At 50.1% G+C, this 12,268-nt stretch overlaps 1 protein-coding gene across 3 annotated transcripts in view; it reads right to left on the bottom strand.

The window, feature by feature from the left end:
* Nucleotides 1-381: 381 nt before the first annotated feature.
* SHPK (sedoheptulokinase) overlaps nucleotides 382-12,268 on the bottom strand; it is a 32,844-nt gene continuing 20,957 nt past the window's right edge. For 2 of the 3 annotated variants that reach the window (XM_032270068.1, XM_032270066.1), the window contains exons 5-7: nucleotides 10,499-10,674; nucleotides 4,897-5,097; nucleotides 383-2,174 (exon numbers count right to left, since the gene is read on the bottom strand). In XM_032270068.1, coding sequence (XP_032125959.1) covers nucleotides 1,765-2,174; nucleotides 4,897-5,097; nucleotides 10,499-10,674 — 787 coding nt within the window. In that variant the 3' untranslated portion in view covers nucleotides 383-1,764. Of the gene's footprint in view, nucleotides 2,175-4,896; nucleotides 5,098-10,498; nucleotides 10,675-12,268 lie in introns of all 3 variants that reach the window. The other variant, XM_032270069.1, reaches the window with a different exon arrangement.

The following is a 12,268-nucleotide window of genomic DNA, read 5'->3' as shown; positions in this document are numbered from 1 at the left end:
TATTTTATTTTGTTTTATTCATTTTTGAGATGGAGTCTTGCTCTGTCATCCAGGCTGGAGTGCAGCGGTGCCATCTTGGCTGACAATCTCTGCCTCCCGGGTTCAAGCGATTCTCCTGCCTCAGCCTCCCGAGTAGCTGGGACTACAGGCGCCGTCACCACACCCAGCTTTGTTGTTTTGAGACAGTGTCTTGCTCTGTCACCCAGGCTGGAATGCAGTGGTGCCAACTTGGCTCACTGTAACCTCCGCCTCTGGGGTTCAGGCGATTCTCCTCCTCAGCCTCCAGAGTGGCTGGGATTGCAGGTGCACACCACCACATCCAGCTAATTTTTGTATTTTAAAATACAAAATTAGACGGGGTTTCACCATGTTGGTCATGCTGATCTAGAACTCCTGATCTCGTGATCTGCCCGCCTCAGCCTCCCAGAGTGCTGGAATTACAGGCAGGTGCCACTGCGCCCAGCCAAGAATGGGCTTTAGTATCTGACATTCAGTCCACATGAGCAAGCATTTGCTCTCATCTCAGAGCTTCCAGATGATCACATAATTTATAAAATCACACATAAAAAGACAATATGTTTCATACCTGTGATGGATTGGTGAGAGAGAAAGAGAGAGGGAAAATGACTGTCTCCTAAGCTCATGGTTGCCTGGGTGCCTCTGGGCCAGGCCTGCCTGAGCCTGGGCTCCTTTGGGGCTCTGGGAGTAGACACAGTGAAGGTGGCCTCCTCCTGGAAGCTACCCCACAGCCATCCCTGCCAATCACAGGAAGGCTTACGCTGCCCTGGGACCCTACAGGAATGCTGACTCACGCGGATGTTTCTGCTGAGCCAGGAACACACAGTGGGCCTGCAAAGCCCACACCAAGGGAAGGAGAGCCTAGGCCTATTCGATACAGGGTTCACTTTGGATAAAGCACCTGCCCCAGCTGGCGGGAGTCTGCCTGGCTGCATCCCTTCCCGTGAAGGCTTCTGGAGCAGGCAGGAGCAAAAGCACAGCTGCACAGCCACGCTCCCGGAAAGCAGTCCTGCTGGTGCCTCATCAGGCTCCCGGAGCGCTGTGGGCCAGATAGCATCGGTGCCCCCTGCTGCTCATGCCATCCGCCTCGCCTTCTCTGCAACCCCCCTTTCCTGGCAGTTGTGCTGTGAAGACCTGGGCAGTGCAGGGGCGGCAGGCTTTCCAGCCCAGCACACAGCCCCGCACTGTCCTCTGAGCCGGCTGCTGCATCACGCCTGGCTCACTCCCTGCCCCTACTAAGCATTTGCAGCCAGGGGAGGATGAGACTAGGAAAGGGGCCTCTGGTCACATGGCACATTCCAGGAGAGAAGCACTTTTCCAGAAGTGCACGTACTTCAGGTCTCCAAAAACAATCATCCAAAGTGGGGCATGGGGTGGGTCTTTTCTCACTTGGGGCCACAGCCACCAGACTTTCTGGTGTCTGAAGTACACTTTATGTGTTCTCTGTCTGCAGGTGAGCCACAGATGAGCCTGCCGATCAGGAGACTGGCTGCCGTGCTCTCACGCTCTCTCTCCCACACTGACATAAGTAGCTCCCAGTGGGTCTCTTTCGGAAGGCACTAATTTGGGATCTGGCTGATGGCTTCTGGCTGCATTATTAGAGTACGTCCTGAAGGTATGTTCTTGGTCAAGATGGGACAACAAGCTGTCTACTGAACTCTGCAGGGAAAGGATGACCCACAGATGGTGTCAGGAATGTGAATCAGGTAAAATTCGCAGCAGTCCTTTGGTGAAAGCATTTGCTGTCTAAGATTCCTTCTGGCTGAGGTTTCTCCGGAGCATGACCAGAGCTGCCCCGACAGCTGCATCCACATCGTGCCCAAAGGACACAGGCAAAGGGAAAGCCCTCTGCACCTCCTGCTTCAGCACCTCGTTCCTGGAGAGCGCACTCCCACTCCCCACCACGCGCTGCACGCCCCACTCCTGCAGCTGCCTCACGGGAAGCATGGAGAGCAGGTTCTGAACGATGCCTCGGCACAGGGCCCGGGCCACGTGCCCCAGGGAGAGGTCAGGGGAGATTCTGGTCACTGAGGCCAGCTGGTCTGGCAGGTGCCTCTCCCCCAGCACTGTTGGGGTGATGGTCAGGTGGGTGTCTGTCTGCTGCACGGCTGCCTGGATGATGCGGGAATACACCATGGATTCTTCCACCTCCAGGCCTGCCGGAGACAGGGAAGATCTGTGTGAGCTCACGCAACCCCCTCGATGCAGGCAGAGATGGTACAGAATTCCCACAGGGCGGGAAGGGGCTCCCTTGCTGCTTCTCCTCACACTGCAGCTGGTGGTTCTGGGCTCAGGGGCTCCTACAGCTAGGCTAGCTATACTCTGCCCTTGATCCCCACCAGGCATCTCAGTGCAGACCCCAGCCAGATGTCAGGGTGAGGTCTCCTAAGCGCTGCTGTGAGCCCTAACCATAACCCAGGCTTCCTAACCAAGGCGACCAAATGCACGTACTGATTAATAACTATCATCATGGATGCTATAGCGTCATTACCAGCACAGAAATCCCAGGATCGCAGACTGGTCACCGTCTGGGCCACCCATGTAATGTACACAGGGCACCTGAACCGCAGGGAGAAGGGATGTGTTGACCATCCTACAACTCGCTTTTCAGTGTCAAGCCAGAATCCCGGTCGGACTTTTCTCCCTGACACCATGTTAGCGCTGCGTTCTTTTTTGTTGCTTTTTTCTGAGACTTGCTCTGTTGCCCAGGCTGGAGTGCAGTGGCACGTACCCTATTAGCTTACTACAACCTCTGTCGCCCAAATTCGAGTGATTTTCCTGCCTCAGTCTCCCAAGTAGCTGGGACTACACGCATGCACCACCACACCTGGCTGATTTTTGTATTTTTAGTAGAGACAAGGTTTTACCACCTTGGCCAGGCTGGTCTCAAACTCTTGACCTCAAGTGATCTACCCACCTCAGTCTCCCAAAGTACTGTGGTTACAGGAATGAACCACCAACCCTGGCCAGCTCTGCATTTTTAAAACAAACAAATTAAAAAAAAAAAAAAAAAAAGGCTGGGTGTGGTGGCTCACACCTGTAATCCCAGCATTTTGGGAGGCCAAAGCAGACGGATCACTTGAGGTCAGGCATTCCAGACCAGCCTGGACAACATGGTGAAACCCCGTCTCTACTAAAAATGCAAAAATCACAGGTGCAATCCCAGCTACTTGGGAGGCTGAGGCAGGAGAATCACCTGAACCCACGGAGCGGAGGTTGCAGTGAGCTGTGATCATGCCACTGCACTCCAGCCTGAGCAACAGAGCAAGACTCTGTCTCAAAAAATTAAAAAATAAAAATAAAGCATTCCTGAGGAGATCCCAGCCAAGGAGGCAGAATGCCCCCAGCAATCTTGACGTCCCTGGCCAGCCCGAAGGCACTGATGTCACTCAGGAACACCTTTCTGCACAAGCAGTCTCAGCTCTCCACGTGCTGCCTGGACCCCGCCTTCCATTCCGCGTTTCCCGCCATCATCTGATTTTGATGTAACCATCACATCTGATGGCTATGACTTACTAGACCTGAATAGAAACTTCATTTCTAGCTTAGGTGCTGCCAAAGGGAACGTCTCCTGGAAGAGGGAGATTACATATCTCACCTGGTCCCCAGCTTACAGTGGTTCAACTTAATTTTTCGATGTTACAATGGAGTGAAAGCCACATGCATTCAGCAGAAATCGGACTTCCAGTAGCCATAAACCACCGTATTTCTCACTTTAAGTACAGCGGCCACACGTTATACGAGATACTTGACATTTTGTTATAAAATCGGCTCTGTACTAGGTGATTTTGCCCAGTTGTAGGTTCATGTAAGTGTTCTGAGCACATTTAGGGTGGGCTAGACTGAGCGATGGTGCTCGTAGGGTAGGTGCATTCAATGCATTTTCAACTTAGGATAGCTTCCCTTGCAATCCACTTACAATGGATGTAGCAGGATACAAGTCCCTTGAGCTGTTGAGTGTTCTAACCCACGGGCTTAGAACCACAGGACATGGAGCTAGGAAAACACAGAAGGGAAGGGACTTGCCTGGGACAAATAATGACTCCGGGACACAGCAGGGAACCAAGGCCACTCTCCTGGGTTCCACCCCGCACTGTACTTCTTTAAGAAATGCCAGCTGGGCACAGTGGCTCACGCCTGTAATCCCAGCACTTTGGGAGGCCAAGGCAGGTGGATCACTTGAGGTCAGGAGTTCAAGAGCAGCCTGGCCAACATGGCGAAACCCTGTTTCTACTAAAAATACAAAAATTAGCTGGGTATTGAGGCGCACGCCTGTAGTCCCTGCTACTCGGGGGGCTGAGGCAGGAGAATCGCTTGAGCCCAGGAGATAGATGTTGCAGTGAGCTGAGATCTTGCCACTGCACTCCAGCCTGGGTGACAAGAGTGAGACTCCGTCTCAAAAAAATAAATAAATAAAAAAGGAAAGAAAGAAATGTCTACATCACACTTACTATGGGCCAGAATTATCGGGATATAAGTGCACTGTAGGTGAAGTAAGCACCATTGTAAGTCGAGAAGCATCTGTACATGCAGAGCAGAGAAAAACCTCATAAATTCTACCCCAGGAATAAAAGAAGGGAGCAGGAAGGGAAAAGTGGGAGCAGGGAGGGTGGGGGAAAGCCGGGGAGACTGTGATGAGGGTTTACAGTCAAGGCTGGGGGAAGAGTGCCTGACCCAAAGAAGAGAGGAGGTGATGGCAGCTCAGAGGATGAGAGGAATCTGGCTGCAAGCTCAGATCCCCAAGGACGGGAGAAACACGCCAGGGCCTGCCAGGGCCTGAGACCTGAATGTGGAGGCTGAAACTGCACATGAAGCTCCGAGACCTGCCGTGTAGAAAGGACAGGCAGAGAGCACAGTGCTGTGTGGGCCACACCTTACCTAGATCTGCCGTCCACTGAACCAGCATATGGACAAACATGGCCAGCACGTTGCCCCCGTTGAGGGATGCGGCCACCCCCAGGTAGGTCCCATCGAAGTATGGGAAGTAGGCCACTGGGGCCGCAGGGTCCGGAGTCTCTGCAGGCTGGAATCCCGAAGGCATGGAGGCTGCCAGCTGAACCGAGGTGCTGATGTTGAGAACTGGGGTCCGGAGAGAGGAGAGCTTAGGCCTGTCCGGTTGACTCAGAGGTCACAAGTCACAGTTTAGCAGTGAGAGAAGCTGGGGGTTTTAAAAATACGTCCAGGTGGCTGGGCATGGTGGCTCACGCCTGTAATCCCAGCACTTTGGGAGGCCGAGGTGGGTGGATCACCTGAGGTCGGGAGTTCAAGACCAGCCCAACCAACATGGAGAAAACCCGTCTCTACTAAAAATATAAAATTAGGCATGGTGGGCATGGTGGCTCATGCCTGCAATCCCAGCTACTTAAAAAATATGTCCACAGTGGGTTGAGGGGCAAGGTGTTGAAGAGATGTTGATCAAAAGATATATATATATATATATATATATGTATTTTTTTTTTTTAAACAGAGTCTCACTCTGTCACCCAGGCTGGAATGCAATAGCGTGATCTCAGCTCACTGCAACCTCCTCCTCCTGGGTTCAAATGATTCTCCTACCTCAGCCTCCCGAGCAGCTGGAATTACAGGCGCCCGCCACCACATCTGGCTAATTTGGTATTTTTAGTAGAGATGCTGTTTCACCATGTTGGCCAGGCTGGTCTCGAACTTCTGACCTCAGGTAATCCACCTGCCTCGGCCTCCCAAAGTGCTGAGATTACAGGCGTGAGCCACCGCGCCCGGCCCCAAAGTATTCTCTCAACACCTTCCCTGTCACCAGCGGGGGGAAATCTGGACCCAGCACTGAGCCTGGGGACTGTTTCAGCGGTGCCTTCTCCATTTCTCATGAGACCTAGCTAAAAAGCCGGCTCTTCTCAATCTGCTTAGGGGCCAGAGTTCAGCATCCAATTTTCACACCTACTCAGGTGTGAAAAACAAGCCCCAGAAAGCCAATAACCTTTGCTCTCTGCCACGTCAAGCTTCTTACCATGACTATCAGCCAGAAGCAGCATGCCCTCTACTGTCCCCTCAGGTGGAAGGGACAACACTTTGGTTTCTTTCACTTTCACTTACATTTTGTAGCATTTATCTGTGCTGTTTGAAAACATTCCAGTGGCCAGGCGCCATGGCTCGCGCCTGTCATCCCAGCACTTGGGGTGGATCACCTGAGGTCAGGAGTTTGAGACCAGCCTGACCAATATGGTAAAATCCTACCTCTACTAAACATACAAAAATTACCCAGGTGTGGTGGCATGCACCTGCCTACTCAGGAGGCTGAGGCAGGAGAATCACTTGAACCCAGGAGGCGGAAGTTGCAGTGAGCCGAGATCACACCACTGTACTCCAGACTGGGTGACAGAGTGACACTCCATCTCAGAAAAAAAAAAAGAAAAAATTCTAAGCAGGAAGCCGTTAGACAGAGGTGGCACTAGTACCATCAATTCCCGTGTGAATAAACCAAAGCCCAATGTAAACAGTAAAATGAAACTGGAAACTACACCAGTCAGACACCAGCAACTCACCTCTAACTAGGAATTTTCTACTCTTACCGGTCAAAATGGTTTTCTCTGCCTGGCTTCTGCAGACACTTTATGAAAATCTTCCCTCAGGCCCTTCTCAGTGGGTAGTCTAATGCTACCCTGATTCATGAGTCACTGAATGCTCAAATAAACTTCTTAACATTTAAAGGTGCTTAAGTTTTTCTTTTTCTTTTTTTTTTTTGCCCTGTCACCCAGGCTGGAGTGCAGTGGTGTGATCTCAGCTTACTGAAACTTCTGCCTTTCAGGTTCAAGCGAATCTCCTGTCTCAGCCTTTGGAGTAGCTGGGATTATAGGCACATAACACCACGCCCAGCTAATTTCTGTATTTTTAGTAGAGACCAGGTTTCACCACGTTGGCCAGGCTGGTCTCGATCTCCTGGCCTCAAGTGATCTGCCCACCTCGGTCTCCCAAAGTGCTGGGATTATAGGCGTGAGCCACCTTGCCCGGCCAAGTTTTCATTTAATCAGATTTGAAGCCACCCATCTAGCACGTGATGACCTCGGGAAGTCACAAGCGAACAGCCGCAGGCACCCCCTGAGCCGCTTTACTCCCCGCTTCCTGCTGCATGTTTGGAGGTCGTCCCCAGTAAGCCCTCTTGGACATACAAACTCCACAACTTGTGTAAACTCACCAAGTTATCTGGGCATTTTAAAATCTGGACTGGGTCTGGAAGTCATGACAGAAACTGGAATGGGTCCTGCAGGGAAGCTTCAGGTGTCTGATTGGGTCAGACAGAAACTAAATAGGGTTTAATAAAAGACCTCCAGTAGAAGAGGTTCCAGGAAGACGGAAAATAATGGGTTTATTTAAATTCAGGGAATCTGGGATGCCATCTCAGAACATTTGCTTTTCTAGATGAATGAGTGAATCTTCCCAAAAATAATTTAGAATTTTGCTGGCCACAATAAGGAAGTTTTAACCTAAACAAACCAATTCCAAACACCTCAGAAACAATGGGATATATTTTCTATTGGCATGTAAAGGTTTCTAACCTCTCTACCTTCCTCTGCATACACTGAATCTGCTGACATGTTTGCTTGTTTACCTCCTACCCAAAGCCAAAAAAATTAAAAAAAAAAAAAAAAAAAAAAAAAAAAGGAGAAGTAGGTAACCGTTTATAAAACTCCGGCTCTCGGATTAACCAGATCTGCTTTTTAAGCATTCTTATGGTCAAAATCTTGAGCTCAGAGCAATGATAAATGGTATCCCCGTTTGGCATAGAAAATGCTTTGTCTGCCCTATCTCCATGGTTTTTTCTCTCGCTTCTGTAAATACTTTATGAAAATTTCCCCTCTCTTCTCCCCTGGCAGAGTACTGGCAGTCTGGTTCACAAATCACTGGATCTTCAAATAGATTCTTTTTTTTTTTTTTTGGGACGGAGTTTCGCTCTTGTTACCCAGGCTGGAGTGCAATGGCGCGATCTCGGCTCACCGCAACCTCCGCCTCCTGGGTTCAGGCAATTCTCCTGCCTCAGCCTCCTGAGTAGCTGGGATTACAGGCACGCGCCACCATACCAGCTAATTTTTTGCGTTTTTAGTAGAGACGGGGTTTCACCGTGCTCACCAGGATGGTCTCGATCTCTTGACCTCGTGATCCACCCGCCTCGGCCTCCCAAAGTGCTGGGATTACAGGCTTGAGCCACCGCGCCCGGCCCAAATAGATTCTTTAAAATGTAAATGTACTTAAGTTTTTCTTTATCCAATGCTCAATCCTTTTTAGCTATGTATGCATACCACATTTAAAAATTCATTCATCAGTTGATAGTCATTGAGGTGTTCCGACTTTTTGGCTATCACAAATCGTGCTGCTGTGAACATCTGTATACAAATGTTTGCGTGGACATCCTATGTTTTCAGTTCCCCTGGGTGCATTTCTAGGAGCGGAATTACTGGGTCCTGTAGTAACTGCACGTTTAACGTTTGAGGAACTACCAGCTGTCTTCCAAAGAGGCTGTACATTTCTACAATCCCAGTAGCATGTCTCACATTTTTTTTCAAGTTGAAATCATTTTATATTTAAGCACTGGTTTTCCAAAATACAGTATATAAAGGCAAACTAAATTTGGCATCCTGCTGGAGGTCATTATTCTATAAAGATGAAAAGCACCCTCCTCCCTGCAGGTCAGATCCTCTGTTGAGGGAGCTCACAGGCCAGCAGGGCAAGCTCTGTCCCTGAGCACTGGCCATCTGTGCTGACCCTGTCAGTGTGACACAACTTAAATTGTTATTTTTCTTTTTGTTTTTTGCCTCCAGATATGATGCCTTAACAACTATTCAGTTTGTTCACATAAATTGTCTTCAACTACATTGCAGCTAAGATGTATATAAGATTTTACATCTATTGGCTGGGTGCAGTGGCTCATGCTTGTAATCCCAGCACTTTGGGAGGCCGAGGTGGGCGAATCGTGAGGTCAGCAGTTCAAGGCCAGCCTGGCCAACATGGTGAAACACTGTCTCTACTACAAATACAAAAATTAGCCACAGCTAGGGACATAAAGCCAAATGCCTGATTGAAATGTTAGAAGAAGAACTCTTTGTAGATGGCCTCGCTCTCCCACTCAATTCCGACCATCCTGCTGCTTTAAGGCCAAATATACCTGGTTCCTCTCCTTTGCTGTCAAACTGTGAGCACCTGATGACATGGCCACAGCCCTGGGCTCCGGACTCGCAGCACTGCCACGTGCCACATTGCCCCACATTCTCACGCTTTTACATGACTGAAAAGAAATCCAGAGAATGCTTCATGACACATGAAAATTATATGGCATTGGCTGGGCACAGTGGCTCACACCTGTAATGCCAGCACTTTGGGAGGCCGAGGTGAGTGGATCACGAGGTCAAGAGATCGAGACCATCCTGGCCAACATGGTGAAATCCCATCTCTACTAAAAATACAAAAATTAGCTGGGTGTGGTGGTGTGTACCTACAGTCCCAGCTACTCAGGAGGCTGAGGCAGGAGAATCGCTTGAGCTGGGAGGCAGAGGTTGCAGTGAGCCAAGATCATGCCACTGCGCTCCACTCTGGTGACACAGTGAGACTCCATTTCAAAAAAAAAAAAATTATATTGCATTCACATGTCAGTGTCTATGAACAATGCTTTATGGGAAAAGAGCTACCCCTGTTCATTTACATGTCGTCTTTGGCTGTTTTTGAACTCCAACTGCAGAGCTGAGCATGATCTACAACAGAGTCTGCATGATCTACAAGGCACGGTGGCTCACACCTGTAATCCCAGCATTTTGGGAGGCCAAGGTGGGTGGATCACAAGGTCAGGAGTTCAAGACCAGCCCGGCCAATACGGTGAAACCGTCTCTACTAAAAATATAAAAATTAGCCGGGTGTGGTGGCGTGCACCTATAATCCCAGCTACTCGGGAGGCTGAGGCAGGAGAATCGCTTGAACCTGGGAGGTGGAGGCTGCAGTGGGCCGAGATCATGCCACTGCACTCCAGCCTGGGCGACAGAGACTCCATCTCAAAAAGAAAAAAAAAATATTTTCTGCCCTTTAAAGAGCCAACCCCTGCCCTAAACACTGCTGCCTCTACCTCACCATGATTCCCTTACCACGAATACAGAAAATATTCTGCACTTTTAATCAGATCTGACAAACGCACAGTAACCAAAACCTCATCGGCTCATCTGTTTTCTCAGGCACAGATTCACAGAGAAAGCAGACAGCTAGAAAGAGACGTTTTCCTCCCCCGGCCCTGGGGGCATCAGCACAGATGGCCAGTGCTCAGGGACAGAGCTTGCCCTGCTGGCCTGTGAGCTCCCTCAACAGAGGATCTGACCTGCAAAGAGGAGGGTGCTTTTCATCTTTATAGAATAATGACCTCCAGCAGGATGCCAATGCTGCTAAGCTCAAGTGCCCTGCAGACTCACACAGAGCTGCTGATTAGGAGGCGGCCAGGTAAGTCTGAGGACAGAACAAAAGAGCAACTTACCTGCGTCTGTCCCCAGGGTCATGCAGGAATAGACAGAGGCCTGTAAATCACCCAAGGCCACGCCCACCTGCGTCCCCTTTGGGATTTCAAACCACACGTGGGAAGTTCTGCCTGCCACACTGCCAGGCTCCGCGATGTCTGGGAGCAGGTGGACAGGAAAGCCCGAGCTCCTCAGTCTGTGAAACAAAAGTGGACACACACATCCACCCACACTTAGGTTTCTGGAGTTTAGGGCTTCCTTCCTCTTCCTTCCCTCCCTCTATTCCCTCCTTTCCTCCCTTCCTTCCTTCCCTCCCTTCCCTTTTCTTCCCTCCCTCCCTTCCCTTTTCTTCCCTCCCTCCCTTCCTTCCTTCCCTCTCATCCCTTCCTTTCTTCCCTCACTTCCTTCCTCCCTCCCTTCTTTCCTTCTTCCCTCCCTTCCTTCCTCCCTCCCTTCCCTTCCTTCTTCCCTCCCTTCCTTCCCTTCTTTCCTTTCCTTCCTTCCCTCCCTTCCTTCCTTCTCTCCCTCTTCTTCCTTCCTTCCCTTGCTTCCCTTCCTTCCTTTATTTTCTTTCCTTCTTTCTTTCTTTTTTATTTTTTTGAGAGAGTCTTGCTCTGTTGCCAGGCTGCAGTGCAGTGGTGCAATCTCAGTTCACTGCAACCTCCGCCTCCCAGGTTCAAGCGATTCTCCTGCTGCAGCCTCACTAGTAGCTGGGATTACAGGTACACACCACCACACCCAGATAAATTTTTTTTTTTTTTGAGACAAAGTTTCGTTCTTGTTGCCCAGGCTGAAGTGCAATGGTGCGATCTCAGCTCACTGCAACCTCTGCCTCCCAAGTAGCTGGGATTACAGGCACCCACCATCACGCCCAGTTAATTTTTGTATTTTTAGTACAGATGAGGGTTCACCATGTTGGCCAGGCTGGTTTCGAACTCTTGACCTCAGGTAATCCACCTGCTTTGGCCTCCCAAAGTGCTGGAATTACAGGTGTGAGCCACCACGCCCAGCTCCTTCTTTTTTTGAGACGGGGTCTCCCTGCTACCCAGGCTGGAGTGGACTGGTATGATCACTGCTCACTGCAGCCTCCGCCTCCCAGGCTCCAGCGATTCTCTCGCCTCAGCCTCCCAAGCAGCTGTGCTCACAGGCAAACGCCACCACACCCAGCTGCGTTCTTTTTCGTTGTTGTCTGTTTCCAGGAAATTCCACAAGGGAAAGTGCTTGTAGAAGGATGCACGTGGGCAAAGGAGGATAGAATCCAGCACCGTCACCGGCAGCTTCTCTCGCTTTTTTAAAACCATGAGCGTAGGCTTTGTAAATAGAGTACACCAGCTTTCACAAGCTTAGGATTCACCTCCCAGGAAAGAAAACAAACGCCGTACACAGCGATGGAGTCCAGCCTCCTGTGTTCGAGGGGGAACTCAAAACGTCTGCAAAGGAGGCAGCCAGAGGCTCAGCGCAGTTGGGTGGTTAGCGCAGTCCAAGCCAAAGCCGGCCCCAGCAGGCTCCTGAGTATCAGATGCCTTCATCACTCGGGTTAGTAAACAGGGGGCTGTGGATTTCATAAAACGTGCTGGGAGGTCCTTTACCTGAACTAACAGGGCTTTCTGTTTTATTTCAGAGCTCCTGTTTGGGCCTGTGGGCTTACAGGGCACTGGACTTCTGTACCTGAAAAGGCAAATGATGCTTTAAAATGAACTTAACAGGCATCCCTCAAGCCTACTGTATCTAGTTCTTTTTTCTTTTTTTTGAGATGGAGTCTTACTCTGTTTCCCAGGCTGAAGTGCAGT

This window comes from Sapajus apella, unplaced genomic scaffold (genome assembly GCF_009761245.1).
Source record: "Sapajus apella isolate SASKATOON/1434 unplaced genomic scaffold, GSC_monkey_1.0 scaffold202, whole genome shotgun sequence".
NCBI classification, from domain to species: domain Eukaryota; kingdom Metazoa; phylum Chordata; class Mammalia; order Primates; family Cebidae; genus Sapajus; species Sapajus apella.
Note: the sequence above shows the minus strand (reverse complement) of the source record. Positions and strands in the feature narration are given on the sequence as shown.